At 36.6% G+C, this 17187-nt stretch overlaps 1 protein-coding gene across 1 annotated transcript in view; it reads left to right on the top strand.

The window, feature by feature from the left end:
- The first annotated feature begins 2069 nt into the window (after positions 1-2069).
- LUZP2 (leucine zipper protein 2) overlaps positions 2070-17187 on the top strand; it is a 749802-nt gene continuing 734684 nt past the window's right edge. Inside the window, exon 1 of the mRNA XM_056802005.1 lies at positions 2070-3201. Within this exon, the coding sequence (XP_056657983.1) occupies positions 3140-3201 (62 nt within the window). The 5' untranslated portion in view covers positions 2070-3139. The remainder of the gene's footprint in view (positions 3202-17187) is intronic.

Here is a 17187-nt window from a genome sequence, read left to right as displayed (position 1 = left end):
AGGGTCTGGGTTACTTATATTGATATGATTATAGGATACACATTATATTTCCTTGAGGCTAAAGAGAGGGTAACAGATTTTATTGAGAAGTATCTTATGAAAATAAAAAAAGGGGAGTATGTAACATTTATTAAGTTGCATTTATGTAATGTGAATGTACACACTATGTATGGAGAGAATGACATAGAGAGAGAACAAGCTTATAAAATAAATGATTTAAATATGATTTCTGTGATTGACCCTCACAATAATAGTCATCCTTATGACCACATCCATTTTACAGATAAGTAAATAGGCTCTAAGTAACTTGCCAGAATCACACAGATGTTGTGTCCGAAGCAACATTCACATCTTTCTCATTCTCACTGAAAGTCTTATCTGCTATGCATTCCCTGGCTTTGCCCTTGACATATTATATCCTAAGGCTCTAGCTGGGGTAGCAACCTGACTTAACATTGCTTGATATTATTATGCAACACATAATGCATATAATTAGAACCTGTCTGTGGTAGATAATCAAACTCCACCGATGACTTTTCAAACTAAACCAGAAAGCTAATGTTAGAAAACACTGTGAGATATGAATTACAATTTCTTTTAGAGTTGGAGTTCTATTTTAGTGATTTATGGTTCATTTTTCTTCCTAAATGACATGTAGTTCACATCTGAGCAGACTTGTATGTGTCTACTCATGTTTTCTGTAAATCTGATTGTTGCTCAGGGAGCTGTTCAGTTTGAACAAGATCTTATTCATTTTTTCAGTCTTTGGGACTGGAATTCCCCTCCCCAATCCACCACCACTCCCATTCTGTACAAATGTTCCTTGTTCCAATTTCCCACCTCTGGACCTTTGCACAGAATGCTGTTCTCCCCAAGATCATTATTGGAATGTATGTCTTAATCATTTCTGATAATAAAATCTCTAGTTTCCTCCAGTGCTTAGTTCATAAGTCTTCATGAAGTCTTTCCTGATTGGACCTGGTTATTTACTTATTTTTTGCTTTCTCAGATTATTTAAGTATATAAGTATATATATATTATAAAATATCACTATCATTCCTTGCCCCCCTACTCTAACCTTGCTAAAGACAGGGTTTCTTTTATTTATGGTTTTGTTTCCTTGAGTGTTGTTTTGCTCTTTTTTTTTTTAATCCACCAGCACCTTACTCTGTATTTTGACTATTACAGATACTTGATAAATTTCAGTAGGATTGCATAAAACCTATGACCTCTCATTAGCAACAAAAAACTGGAGTTTAAAGATTAAATGTGTATCATCATCATCACCATAATACTTTATAGGGCATTTTATGATTCTAAAACTTAAATAATATGAATCAGAGACCTGAATTTGATTCCTGGCTCTAAAACAATCCTTTCCTATGATTTTGGATAACCTATTTCACCTCAATGATAATTAGACCTGTAACTAGATAATCTGTAGACTTCCTTACCTTTCTAAATTAATGGGCCTATGTTTCCTTTTAAGCTTTTCATATTAGAGTCATTTGTCTGCATGTCATCTCTTCCATTAAATTGAAATCTCTATAACAATGAGTGAGGCATCTCTCCTCTATAAGTCTGAGTGTATCTAAAACATGGGAATATACATATAGCATTAACCTGTTGATATATGTAAATTCTATTAAAAAACAATCTTTAATGTTATTATTGGAAGGTCTTAGAAAAAGAAGAGTACATTTCTGTATCTTCCTTGTTATTTGACATTTGTTTTTGTCATTTCAGTCACTGCTGACTCTTTATGACCCCATTTGGGGTTTTCCTGAGCAAAGACACCGGAGTAGCTTGCCATTTTCTTCTTCAGCTCAGTTGACAGATGAGAAACTGAGGCAAACAGTGTTTGGCAATTTGCCCATGGTCACACAGCTAGCAAGCGTCTAAGGTGAGATTTGAACTCATGAAGATGAGTCTTCCTGATTCCAAGCCCAATTTGATTAATGTTAGTTGAGTTGAATTGAATACACTGTGGTGAGGTGGTCTAATGCTTCTTTAAATGGAGAGTGAAGCAAACTCCCATTGATGTTGGTCCAGGAAACCTTCAGAGCTTTGCAAGAGAGGCTATTATCAACAAGGATTCTGTCATGCCAAGTTTCTCTCCTTCTGGAGTAGCCAAAATTCTCTTGGACTTACAGCTGATGCCCTTTCTCTCTGCATTTCAGGCGGGGGTGTGTGGCTGGGGGTGGGGTGGGGGAGAAAGAATGAAAGAAAGAAGTTATTTTGGAGAAGGGGAACACTTTTATGTCTACCTGAAGAGTTTTAACGGGAGACAAAAGCAGGGGACTAAACTCAGACTACTAAACTCTGCCAGCTGGTGGTGAGGTTAGCTTTGTTGGAGGTTAGGTGACAATCAGAAAGCTGAGGGAAGAAAAGAAGAGCTCTTAATTACCTTAAACGGTCTTTGCCGCTTCTTCTAGCAAGAGAAAAGCTTGGATAAGGCTTGAATGGGGCATGATGCATTTTAGACAGCTGATATTCTCCCACAAGGCTTATCTCTTCAATTTCTAATGACAATTGCCTTTTTAAATCCCCACTCAACAGTCTAGCCCCAGTACATGCGGTTTCAATCGGTTGCTTGAAACCTGTCTGTTACTTTAAACAGTGCCTACTCCTTCCTCCCCAGTGGAGCTCAGCTCACCTTCTGCCAAGTGATGCTGATTTAATTAGCTGGAGCATTGCTTTGAGCAGAGTTGCAGGCTTGGGACCTCCGTGCCAGGTGCCGCCCGTGGTCCTTGCGCTCTATCTCCCTGGTCGCCGCTTAAACTGCTAGTAATAACAAATCCTTCAGGACATCAATAGAGTCGCCGCTTTGCTGGAGGCTGGCAGGCTATTCGGCAGGAGGCTTGCAGAGGCAGCCTCGTTGCCTGTGACATCACTCCTTGGAGCTCAGCCCCCCATTTGAAGCTCCCTTCCTTAGGCAGTCTGTAGGTCCGTCTGCCTGCCTGCTTTCTAGATCTGAAAACCTTCGTGGAAAAGAATTGTCTTCTTTCAGCAAGCCAGGCTTGGCAAATCAGAGAATCAGAAAGAGAGAGAGAGAGCCTGAGAGAGCGGAGAAGAGGCAAGAAGAAGGGAGAGGGCGAAAGAGAAATAGAAGGAAGAACATAAGGGACTAGGCTACAGAATGAAATTCATCACCGCATTCTACTTGTTTTCTCTCTTCCCGGCGCTGGTCATCAGCACCAGGTGAGTAAAAAAAAAAAAGGTTTGACTCTCTCTCTTACGCTGACTAGAATGATATTTGTTCTGCAGGAGTGAGGTTGAAGCTGAGGGTCAAAAGAAACAGAATTTCTTCCATTCCTCCCCTCCCCACCTCCCAAGTTGGAAGAGTCATTTGTCAATTGCAGTTTTCCCAACACTTTAAGGAGATTGAAGCCTTTGCCTAGTTCTACCAGCCCTAGGGAGGAAGTGTCAAAAGTGCAGACGGAAAGCTCAGAGGACAAAAGAAAATAGCGCTAGTCAGAGGAGTAGTGAGCAGCTAACTGCCCGTTAGTCATCCATACACAGGGAGACCAAACTAGGAAACACCAGAAAGAGAGAATCCCAGTTTATGGTGTCTTTCTAAGTCAGAATCAGCTCTCCTATCTGACAAGAAGCCCATTTTAAGGTGTCTTCTGCCAGATGTGGCTGGTGCACAGCTTCCAGGCAGGCTGGAAACATACAAAAGTTCCAGTATCCTGATATCATCCTTGCTCTTTTTAACACTGGGGCTGGGGGATGATAGTGAGGACACCTATACATTTTTCCTAAAATCTAAATAAAATATAAGCTAATTAAATGACACATAAGGTGATTAAAAGTTAGAAGCAGCCCAGTTCTCTGAACACTCACTGGTCCTGCTATTACAACTTGCAGTCAGATACAATTAGACCACACTGCACTCTCATTGGTCATAGACAAGGCATTAAGCCTTGGCATAGAGTAGCTATTTTTAGTGAAAGTTTGAAATACTGTTGGTAGAGATGAATGTTGTGATTCCCCTCTGTTAGGTTCTCAAACATGTTGATAGGCTTTTTACTTTCTCAAATGATGGATTATAAAGAGATAACTTAGCCACTACACTTAGTTTCTGACTTCTGAGCCTGATTTTTTTTTCTTGGTGGATAGCAATCTTTTTCTGAGTTATTCATTTAACATCCCATGGTGGGGGGTGGGGGTGGGTGGGGAGAGAAAAGATGTGACTTTCTTTCAAACCCTGGAGACTGGGTGCCTTTGTTTGATGGTTCATTTGAAGGATCAGCAGCAGAAGAAAACCTTGGTTGAGAGAGGAGAGAAATTCCAAGTATTAACTTGCTGACTCTCTTTTCTAATGTAGGTTCTTTATATTATGATTCAGCTTTAGACAGTACTGTAAAAATTGTGAATTCGCTCTGGATTCTTCTTTGATGCCTCCTGCATTCATTTTGAGTCCTTGCATTGTCATTTCATTATTACTCAGAGTCCTCTAGAGAAAAATAGTAGCCATTTCTTCAAGTCCTTGGTATTAGATATCTTAAAACTCATCATTGCCATTTAAACATATGCAAAATCTTATAATGGTAACAGACAGTTAAAAGAAAATCTATCTCTTCTCCCTCTTTTTCTAATGGAAGTTTTCCCATTCCCCAAAACTGTAGTTTAAGTGCCTCAGATATCATTGGTTTCTATTTTTAACTATTGGTAAAAATGAAACAGAAAATAAGTACCATAGTCTATTTTTTATTTAAAACATTAATGGATTGTATAAAGTTTTTAATGTGAGAAATGAATGTCATCTTCATTAGGAGAAAAATTAGAGCATAAAATCCATCATCATTCACTTTGGAAATGAAACTTCTCAAATGTAGGTTTGATCTCAAGAATTCTGTCCTTCATCAAGTCCCTGAAGAGACAATTCCTCAGGATGCCAAATTGGGCATATTTGAGGTAATGAGGCTGGGGGCTGGAAGAGGTGTGACAGAGATCTTGTGAGTGAGATGTTGTTACATTGAAATCATTGATCTTACAGGATAGCTGAAGTACCTCATGATTTTGAGCATGCTGACTTTTGGAAAATGAAAATCTTGGTTTAAATGTCATTGTACAGGAAACAATTATGCTTTAATCACCTCAAATGTAAGGTTATCCTTTTCAGGAATACTTCAGTGTTCTTGGAAATGTGTGGCTTGGATATTTACTCCTGCCCTTAAGGATATGTGCTTTAGAAAATTAGAGCTCCTCTTTTGCATTCAACAGAAGGGACATAACTGCCTCTCAGAGAGATGAATTGGAGAAAGTTTTCTAGTCTAAGATGTCCTAAGAAGAATACAGCTGCAATAAACTATTTGACACACACTGAGCTGAATAGTAGGACAATGCTATATTTTTCCCTCCAGAACTTCTTTGGTCAATTTCTTTAAGTATGGAGACTGTAGAGATGAGAATCCTAATTGTAAGTACCTTCGCATCAACATTACTATGTATATAAGTTATTGAAATGTTACTTCTGTCATTTCTACTAGTCCTGAAGTTATAATACACGTGTGTTTTAAGAGAAAAATGTATATCTGCTAAAAAATTAGATACATATTTTAAAAATTAAATTGATAAAGGAGGCAAAAGAGTATTGATTGGAATGTTTTCTTATTGACATGTTTTTTTTAAACCCTTACCCTGGGTCTTAGAGGCACTACTAAGTATTAGTTTCAAGGAAAAAAGTGATAAGGGCATGGCACTTTGAGTTAAGTGACTTGCCCAGGGTCTCACAGGTAAGTAATGTCTGAGGTTAGATTTGAACCCAGGATCTCCCATCTGCAGGCATTACCTTATCCAAAGCCACCTAGCTGCCCCTATTGTAGTTTTAATAAAATCACAAAGGTCTCTTTTTTCTGTCCCCCTTCCCTCATTCTTTCTATTTATTCTTGAAACAAAAATATAGGATAGGGAATATTTCTCATTTTTACCAGGGTAAATAGTTTTAGTTTACACTCTGGAAAGTTAGTTTTCTAGTTATCCTTCAAAAAAATTTCTTTCTTTCTTTTTTTCCTTTTTAGTCTAAACTGTCAAGAGTTTGCTTTTTTAATAGAAAGCCCTGTGGCCATAAAGAACATGGCTTAATTTGTTGGCAACCAGCATGCCAACTCTGGTGCTGGCCTATAAACTCAACAGAATGCAGTTTAATTACATTAAGAATGGTGCTAATACAACCTCCCATTAGCCTAGGACCCAATAACAGAGTAGTACAAACAACCAAACTTCTCTTTGAGAGTTTAATAGCTGAATCATAGAGAGTGACTAGCTACATTAATGGCATTATTTTGCAGAAATATTCCATGGCTATTACAGAACAATTGGTACCTAACTCAATGTGTGAGGTATTGAAGCTCATGGCTGCTTAGTGTGTTTTATCAGTTGTCACTGCTGAAAAATGTTCCTGGGGCAGCAGGAGAAATCTTATGCCATAGTTTCTGAAACTTTCTGTTTCTCTGCTTGTCTGGAAGTGTCTCTCTCTCTCTCTCTCTCTCTCTCTCTCTCTCTCTCTCTCTCTCTCTCTCTCTCTCTCTCTCTCTCTCTCTCTCTCTCTCTCTCTCTCTCTCTCTCTCTCTCTCTCTCTCTCTCTCTCTCTCTCCCCCCATATCTCTCTCTTTCTTTCCCTCTTTCCCTCTCTCTTTCTTTCTCTTTCTCTCTCTGTCTCTCTGACCTTGTCTCTCTGTCTCTCTGTCCCTGCCTCTCTGTGTCTCTCTTTCTCTGTCTTCCTGCCTCTTTCTGCGTCTCTCTCTATCTGTTCTCTCTGTCTTTCTCTTTCTCTGTCTCTCTCTCTCTGTCTCTCTGTCTGTTTCTGTCTCGCTGTTTCTGTGCCTCTGTCTCTTTCTTTTTCACTCTCTCCCTCTCTCCCTCTCTTCATCTATCCACCACTTTCTCTCCTCTTCTTCCTTTCCCTCTGCTATGATTTTTGACTCTGATTCAACTTCTGTTATCTTTAAGTTTCCAATTTAATGACTTTCTAGGGAGGGACACATGGTAGGGGAGGAGTAAAATTTCAATACCATTAAATTAATCTGTATCAAGTAAGACCCTGAGACAGATGGCCTCTTATAGACTCACCGCCCCCCCTACCCCCAACTGTGTTTCCTTAGAGGTCTCACCAAGGTCTGTGGATCTTCAGCAAAAACACCACGTGTTTCATTTGGCATCTATTTTAGAATGTACTATACATTTACAATACCCTTGGCTACTATTTTCTTGGTTCATCTGCTTTCCATCTTAAGTCTACATCTGGGAGGTCAAATATCATAGAATGACTTAGAATGGCCAATTGTGAATTGGAAGAATTCTGGACCTGGAGAAAGTAGGCCTAGAGTCAAATCTCAACTCTGGCACTTATTATCTATGCAAGGTGAGACAAATGCCTTATTTTCTCTGACCCACAATGTCTTCTCTAAAATGGAAGTGATGCTATTGGTCCTATTTGTTTTTCAGGGTTCTAAAGACTGAATTTTGGAGTCATTTCTAAATGAGCTTTTATCATCTAAGTCCCATGATTTTAACACATAGAGAGCAATAACTTTAAGTAACTTGGTTTGAAACAGTGGCCCTAAAATATGTATTTAATGTGTTTCTATTAATCACAGTGTATTTTTTTGTTAACAGGTTTTTTCTAAAGAAAAATTCCCAATTTCATTTCCCTGAAGTTGTTGCAAATAATTCATTCAATATATCCCAGCAAAACTATATTTCTGCTGTGTGCCCAGTTATCTTTGTTCAAGATAAACCCAGCCTCATCTGTTAAAGGAACCTTTTTATCTTCTCCCTAATGATTTAAGCTCTCCGTGTCTCCTGACTTCTATCTTATTGTCCCTAAAAACATCTGGATATTTCTTATTCTTAAGGGGGAAATATGGCTTCTTTTGGTACTACCATTTATCCAAAGTATTGTCTTCTACCTTTCTTTTTTCACAGCCAAATTCTGGAAAAAGCTGCTCATCTCTATTTTCTCCCCTCCTTTTTAGTTCTTATCCCCTTCAAATCTGACTTCCCTCTCTACCTTTGAATAAACATCTACCTTCACAATTACCCATGGCTTCTTTATTTTAAAATCACATGACCTTTTCCAAGTTGTAATCCTTCTTGACTTCTCTGTAGTTATTGATTGTTGGCTACCTGCCTTTCCTGTACCCTCTCCCCTAAGGTCTTTATAGCATTGATCTATGATCCTGAAGTCCTTTTGGTATGACTTGACTTCCTTAGTCATTCATATTTTCTCAATCTTTTGGTTTACTTCAGGAATCTATCATGAACCCTCTCCTCCTTTTTTTCTTTCCTTATGTGGTAAACTAATCAACTTCTTTATTTTTAATGATTATTACTCCTGCTATGATTATCACTCCCAAATTTATACATCTCTAACTCATTTCCTTATTTGAGCTCTAGTCCTATACTACTATATAACTGCCTGCTGAGTCTCCTTCTCTGATTAGTTTATCCTGTATGCTCCATTTAAAGAAGTGCTCACAAGAGCCATGCTTACACCAAACTTGGTTTACTTCATGATTCCTTCTGGATCTTTCCCTCACATGAGAAGCATTCACCCCAATCTCTCACTTTTCACCTCTCTGGTATGTGTTGTGTTTCCCTATTTGAATGTAAGATTCTTATGAGCAGGGACTATCTTTTTTATATTTATATTCTCAGCATTTCCCCCCAGGAAATTACTGAGCTGTCATGTTGAAATCTAATGGATTTGATCATCTTTATCTCCATTTTCACTCAGCTTCAAACATAACCCATTATTTCCAGAAATACTTTAAAATCAGTCTTTGTCTCTAAATATCCTATTCTCTTGATTTTTCTCCATGCAATTGAGGTGTTTTGTGTTAGTTGATTTTGATGTCTAGCCCTTGCATATCCATTTTTATATCCTTATTCATTTGTTTATAAAATATTCATCATTATGAACTTAATAAAGTCAACAAACATAAACATTTCTCTGCAAGAAGAAGAACAGAAAAAGGCAACTTCATATAAAACTGTAAATCTCTATTCTGTCAAATAATTGTGAGCTCTCGTTATTTGCCTGGAAAATAATGCTTAGCAAATGCTTGATCAGTCTATCATTTGATCCATCAGTATATCTATCTGTTGAACATAGACATCTGGATGTCTCTTAAGCATCTCCAAATCAACTTGCCTAAGACAAAGCTCATTAGCTGGTATCCTAAATCCTCCTTACTTCTGAACTTCCTTATATCTGTTCCCATTATTCTTGAAGTCACCCAGCTTAGCTTAGTAGGAGTTATGGTTAATTCTTTCTCACTTACCCACCTGCCCCCATATGTTTCGTTTTCTAGTATTATTACTTCTACTTCTTCAGCATCTCTCATATTCATCTCTCTCCTAGCATGAGAACCACCTTACAATATCACCTCTCAACTAAACTATTGAAATATATCCACTTTGTTAACTTTCCGCTCTCCAGTCTCTGTCCTCCCTAAGTTGTCCAAGTGATATGCCTAAAATCCATTTTTGAATGTGACTTTCCCATTCAAGAATCTTCACTAGCTACCAGTTACTCTTGGGGAAAACAAACAAATGAACAAAACCTAAAAAACAACTCCTCTTTAGGGCATTAAAGTTACTTCACAATTTTATACTAGGCTGACTTTTAAATTGATTAGATATTTCTCTTTTTTCTTCCACCAGTTTTAAGCTTCCTTTTGGGTATTGTCTTTCCCTATTAGAATGTAATTCCCTTTATGCAGGGACTGTCTTGCTTTTTTTGCTTATATTTATAATTCTAGCATTTAGCACATTATTTGGTATATAATCAGTGCTTTAATAAAGGTCTTTTGAACTGACTTGTTAACTCTCTTTCCTGTTTCCAATAGAAGACATTCCAACTCCTATTTTCTTGTCTTTGTACAGGATGCTGCGTAAACCTTAAATAGTTTTCTTCTTCTCCTAAGTCATTTGAAGCATATATCTACATTTATTTTGTAAGCTGAAAAATATAGCATATCCCCTTCTCCCTCATCAATTAAAGGTAATGTCTTTGAGACATTGAGAATGTCTCCCTTTTGAATTTATAATCCATATTTCTTAGCACAGATTCTTGGATATAATAAATATATATTGATAATTGACTGAAATATTCATTTTGGAAGATCACGGGTTATAGTTCAAATAAAAATATTACTACTCTGATGTAATCAAGGAAAATAGTGCTCCATAACAAAATACTAAACATCATTGGACTAGGAATCTAGAGACCTGAATTCCATTCTCAAGTCTGACACTGATTTGATATTTCTCCCTTTGCTGTTCACTTCTTTTTTTTTTTTGGTTCTTTGTACCCATTACTAAAATTAAGTAGGCACCTCTTAGAGTTGACACTATCATTTGCCCCATTTTCTATTGAATAAACTGAAGACGCAAATGGCCAAGTGACTTTCTGAAGGTCATAGAAGTAGTTTCTGAGGTAGGATTTGAACTTGTGTCTCCCTGACCTCAAGTCCAAAACTCTATCCACTCTCCCACCTAGATGAATTCTAAGACTTCTCCCTGGTCTTCTAAGTTCTATAGAGCGGAAGAGACTTCTTCCCTGGTTTGGAACAAATTGGCAATTGATTTTGATGTTTAAAAAATGTAATTCTAGACTTCAGGTGACTGTTCCTATCAGCAATTTCCAAATCTAAAATGTAGAGATTAACCATGAGGATTAAATTAACCCTATAGTTGATGCTAGGTAAATTTCTAAAGGTATAAGATATGGGTTGGACATCTTAAATCAAATTCAGTGTAATTTAGAGGGATCCCTTCCATGTACCAATAGAACAAGTAAGGACAATACAGGCTTCCCCCCCCCCGCCCCCATCGATGTAATTGTGTATATGCTTTCCTAAAGGCCTTTTAAAGTGACTATTTCTTTAAAGGAGAAGATGTCATGTGGTATTAGAGATATCATGACATAGTAGAGAGAGAAATGGATTCAAAACTAGGAATACTTGGGTTCTAATTTCTCCACCCTGTCAATTAATATCTACATATCTTAGGCTACTCTCAAGAATTATCTTCTCCACCAGAAGTGTCAAACAGGTGGTTCTCAAACTCCCCAGTGATGCCTGAAACATAGTAAAATATAATTGAAAAATATTGAACAAAAATTGATAAAAATATAAATGAAACATAGATAAAATTGCATTTTAAAACTTAGTCATTGTCCTGATACCTGTTTCTTTAGAGAGTTCCCTATGCTGACAAAATCATGGGCCAGGCACATACAAATTGATAAAGTAATAATAATAGCTATTATTTGTGTAGTACTTTAACATTTATTAAGTCCTTGACTACTTTTTCTTGTTTTATGTGTACAACCTTCCTAGGAATTGACACTATAACTAGTTCCCTTTTTATGATGAATAAACTGATGATAAAAATGGTAAAGTGATTTTCTGAAGGTCATACAGGTGCTAAGTTTCTGAGGCAAACTTAGAACTTGTATCTCCCTGACTCCTAGTACAGAATTCTATCCACTGTACCATGGTTCAATAACAGAACTAGACGGTCTGGAAATTCTACTTCTAACCCTGCCACTAATGATCCATTTCACTTGACTCATCCAGATATCAAAAGCATCAGTAAAATGCATGACATAGTAGGTGATTTATAGAATCTTTCCCGGTTCTCTAAATTCTATGGCTCAAGTTTGTTAAGAAAAGGCAATATTCAAAATATTGTCTTCTGCAAACCTAGAATGTTTGTTGAATTTAAGTGTCCAGAGTTATGTTTTGAACAGTTTTACTCTTGAAAAGGACATGCCCTAGAACTTGAGCCTGTCTCGCTTCTATTTACCAAAGCTAATAATAGAGATTATATGATGTAATTGCTTCCACTGTATGTAAATACCCCCAGTCATAAATCATCATTTCAATGAAATCTTCAAATGGTCTTATCCAGCAGCTGGCAGGGGGGACTCAAATTTTTGGATATAGTTCAGCTGGCTGACCCTGAAAATAAAGAATAAAGGTCTGACAAAAAGAGGCAAAGTGGAAAGAGGGGGAGAGAATCTGTATGTTTGAGCAGGATCAATCTTATGCATCAACAGAAGTTTCCCTATTGTTGATTAGATTTCACTGTCCTAAATATCTCCAACTCTTCTGCCTCCTAATTATGCTTTAAATTTTAACATTAGTGATTCATTTTTGTGAATTTTGATTGGTATTCTTTGTGGCATTCATTCTTCTTTTAAAAGGAAAAGATCCTTAGGAAGGTGAAAACTAAGTCTTTATCCCCTAATCCTGTTGGAGGGGAGGGGAGTAATTAGCCTCAGTATATTTTATTTTTTTTATTTTAAATTCATGTATTTTTCCATGGTTACATGATTCATGTTCTTTCCCTACCCTTTTTCCATCTCTCCTCCCAAAGCTGACAAGCAATTCCCCTGGATTATACATGTATCATCACTCAATACCTATTTCCATAATTAGCAACACTTTAAAGCAATGTTATGTGTGACTAGCCCCTGGAAAGGGGAACTAGGAATATTGTCTGTGGTAGGATGGCTCCAAGGAGAGCCTAAGAGCTATCTATAATAAATATAAACTACTTGAAGCTGTTGCTTCACCACATTGAACAAGGAATAAATCTTGACTAGCAAACTAAAGAGTCATTAGGCTAAATGATTAGTATTTGCAGGTCTTGGAATCCTGACATAAATATCTTATGCCAAATGTTCTGAAGACTAGACAGCCATTTGAGACCTACCAATCAGTCTTATTGCAACTGGTCCCTATGCTAAATAACAGTAGGATTGCTTCCTGGGAGAAAAAATTGTTAGAACTCCAACGGAATACTTGAGTTGATTTTCATTGCTGTAATCCTCTGGAATTCCTTGAGTAGAAAGATGAGTTTACCCATTTGTATTTTTGAGTTATATAAAGCCAATAATGCTGGGGTTAGTTATGAAGCCCTGAGCTTGAAACTGTCTTCAAGTCCTTAGTAGCTGTATAACCCTGGACAATTAACTTATCATCTACCTGCCTCAGTTCACCTAAGTATTGTAAAAATGGAGACTTGAATCCAGGACTTCAATCCCCAGAAGTCCTTGCTCCACTTCCCCAGAATGCTTTGTAATCTCACTGAATTCTCACCTGGGCAGAGAGCAAATTATTATTTAAAGGGTCTCCGCCTATGGAGGGGTCTCTTGGCTTTCCTGTTTCTCCTTGCAAGCAGATGGGTCTTTTTGTGATGTAGGTGAGGTTATCTAGACCTCTCTCTGGCCTAGCCACGTGCTTTTCTTACTTGTATATTCTTAAATTCTCAACCTTTAATAAACCTCTAAAAATATAATACTCCTTGCAGAGAGAAACTAATTTCTACCAGCTCCAGCTTCCCCCCAAATTTTAACTCTTACAGTATAAGATGGGGATAAGAAAAGCATCACCTCCTAGAATTGCTATGAGGGTCAAATTCTCTAATATACTGTGCAAAGTTTAAGGCACTCTAAAAAGCCTGCTGTTGTTGCTATTAGTAGTAGTAGTAAATTTGATTTAATGCACTTGGCCTCACTTTCTTTAGTCAGTTTAACTAGCAGATACTGTAGTTAATTCTTTGGCCATTTATAGTATTACAAATTTGTTTCACTCTCTTGTAGAGAGGAAGGATTAGTCTTAGGCTGCTTACTCTGTAGGGTAGAACAGTAGGTGGTTATGACAAAGAGGCTAATATAACATGGAAATGGAGGTGGCGTGGTAGGAAAAAAAGTAATTCTGAAAATGAGTTATACAAAAGCATGTGGAATGGGCTGCCTTGAGAGGTAATGGTTGACCTATGCATCACTGGAGATCTTAAAAACAAAACAAAGTTGACAAATGAAAATGCCAAGTATTTTAATGTTGGTATTTCTTTGGGACCTGGGCTGGATTAACAAGCCTCCTAGGATTAACCTTGACCTAGAAGTGATCTTTTAGATCTTTTAGAGATCTTTTGGTTCAAGATTTTTAAATTTTGTAGGCATGAGCCATGGACCTCTTTAGTTATCTTTGGAAGAGTATGAATCTCCACTCAGAAATGCACAATATAAAATATTTAGGGTTACTAAGGAAACCAATTACATCAAAATACAGTTACCCAAAGGATCACTAGATGGCATAGTGGCTAGAATTCCAGTCATGGAATTGGGAAGCCTCCATCTTCCCAAGTTCAAATTTAGCCTCAGATACTTACTAACTTTGTGACACTAGGCTAGTCACTTCACACTGTTTGCCTCAGTTTTTTTCAGCTTTAAAATGAGCTCGAGAAGGAAATGGCAAATCATTCCAGGAACTTTGCCAAGAGAACTCAAAATGGTTACTGAAGGGTCAGACACAACTGAGAAATGACTGAACACAGTTACCAAAATAGATGAAGTTAATGTTAGGTGCGGAATAATAGATCTGCCAATCTTTTCATTTTATAAAAGAGGAACAAAACACACAAGAGCTGAAGTGGTTTGCCCAATAAGACTAGTTAGTACTACACCAGACTATAATATTGATCTTTCATTTGTATTTTCATGCTTTCAAATTTCTCATGTTGCTTCTTGTTGAATCCCTTTCCTAATCTAATATTTCCTTGATACATATGCGCTGAAAAATGTAGTAGACACTGGACAACATATAAGATAAATAAAAAGTCTATGACAATCAACAGTTTATAAAATTTTTGATTGCTAGAATATAAGACCACAGTTATGGAAGATTCCAGTAGCAAGAAAATGTGTTTGCCTTGAAAGCTTGGATTTAGTTTTGGGAGGAGTTTGTTTTTTGGATGTTTTGTTAGAAGATGCCAGCTCATGTTTCATGATTAAAACAGTTATCCTTTTGTCCTTCACATAATAGGAAGCAGCAAAAATTATTGTAAATCATGCTGTGCCAGAATCAGTCAAGCTGAGTTTAAAAAGTAACTTGGCCAACTTACTCATTTTTTTGCAACCTTGATGAAATCACTTTCCATCATAGATTCTCAGATTCTCAGTATATACTATATATAATATAATATAATATAATATAATATAATATAATATAATATAATATAATATAATATAATATAATACATATATTACATTATATGCTGTGTATTGGTTCCAAGGCAGAAGAGTGGTAAGAGCTAGGCAATGGGGGTCAAGTGACTTGCCCAGGGTAACACAGCTGGGAAGTGTCTGAGGTCAGATTTGAACATAGGATCTCCCGTTTCTAGGCCTGACTCTCAATCCACTGCGCTACCCAGCTACCTTTTGAAGGTATTTGAAGGGTTTGAAGAAAATTCTTCAAAAAATGAAAATTCCATATAAGTGGAAGTTATTTTTATCCTACAGGATTAAAAATTTTATTCATAGGCTCTTGGATTTAGAGTTGGAAATTACCTTAGAAACTTTCCATGCCAACTGTCTAATTTTATAATTGAATAAAACAACTGAAAAGAAAAGCAACAGCAAAAAATCATATGATAACTATTGAGGTTAAAATGATTTACCCAAGTTCACATAGGTAGTAAACATCATAAGTGATTTTTGAACCCAGGTCCTCTAACTCTTGAACTATTTCTCTTTCAAATGTGACATGGATTCCAGATTGAACATTCTATTAGACTCAGAGTGTATATTTTAGAGATTAGTGAAATATTTCTTTGTTAATGCAATGGGCAGGCATTGAAGCTTTTTATATATTACCTTTTTAATAACTCTGGGTTGCCATGGTATGGTGTCTCATTAATAGGAAACTTGCCAATTGGCAAGGAAGAGGACTGTAAAGTATCTGGTTTTAATATGTAGCAATGGATTAAAATTCATTTGGAGTTAGTCTTCCTTCTATTTTATTTATTACTATGTCTAGTTCTTATTATGTAAACAAATTTGGAAGGGATTATACTGATTGATATAGCCAGGTGCGTTTATATCTAAAAAGAAAGACCATGATTCAGAATTTTCTAATATCTAACTGGGTCTATGCATTTTCAGTCAAAGAAGGTTTTGAGTTTTTATAATACATCTTATTCTGGTGATACAGGCTTATATTACGTCCCACTTGGGACACTTCAGCTGCTTCAAAACCTCACTGAGAATCATTTGTAGTAAAACACACATACAAGAAAGAAAATGGGGGAAAATTGGAAAGAAATCTCAATAACTAATGCCTAAGTTGAAATTCTCGACTTAACCAAACTTATTTAAGCATATCATAAAATGTTTCCTTCACCATGAGAGTGAGAAACAAGAAAAGCAAAAACTGGTCTCAATCATTTTACAGTGAGGACTCAGACCCAAGGAACCTCAATCATTTGGTTATAACTATGCTTCTAGTAAGTCTGAATTTCTTGAATCTGTTTACTGTTATTTTCGCTATGCTGCCAACACATGTTGGCATATGACTTGGTGGGATGCTGCTATGTATTGTAGAGAGAGTTTAAAAGTTAATGATCAGTTCTTAAGAGAAAGGAAACAAGAGGAGGTTTGAGCCCATGTTCTTTTATTTATTGATAAAGTTAGGTTTTAGGGCGAAAAATGACTTTTGAACTTCAATTATTCTTCACTGAGATTATTATGTCTTGCTGTGTTTGATGTGGGATATTTGTGGTAATTGGGAATGCTCACCAAGAACCCAATATGATGTTCCTTTCATCTAGACATGAACAGTACTTCTCTCCCTCTTTCTCTCTTTTTTAATAAGGTAGACCCTGAGTTTTGCCAAGGTATGTTTTAAAAGACTCCTGAATAGGGGAATCCCATGAATATTGTAACCATGTATACTGATGAAGAAGGAGAAAACAGGTTAGGGAGTGATATACTTTTTTCCCCTCTATTTTTTTTTGCTTCATTTTCCTTTTCTAGGTATAAGAAGATAATGCTAACTTTGGGTAAACTGAGCTCTGTTGCTTTGCAAACTATCCCTCTAGACATAATTCAGTCATTGATTCACTGAATACCAATAGAGCCTTGAACAAAATTACAAACCAGGAAAATTTTGGTCTCCTTGATTTTGTCAGTTTCTTTTGGAATCACTTCCTCTTACCTAAGTTACAAGTTTGATCTGAATTAACATTGAATTTGAATTAAACCATAACTTTGGCTTATAAGAGGAAAATGTATATAGTAATCGAAAGATTATATAGTGATCAACTGTGAAGGACTAAATACTCATCCACAAACAAGTCTCCAAGACAACCTCAAGGGACTCTTAAAGA

Source organism: Monodelphis domestica, chromosome 6 (genome assembly GCF_027887165.1).
Source record: "Monodelphis domestica isolate mMonDom1 chromosome 6, mMonDom1.pri, whole genome shotgun sequence".
Classification (NCBI taxonomy): domain Eukaryota; kingdom Metazoa; phylum Chordata; class Mammalia; order Didelphimorphia; family Didelphidae; genus Monodelphis; species Monodelphis domestica.
Note: the sequence above shows the minus strand (reverse complement) of the source record. Positions and strands in the feature narration are given on the sequence as shown.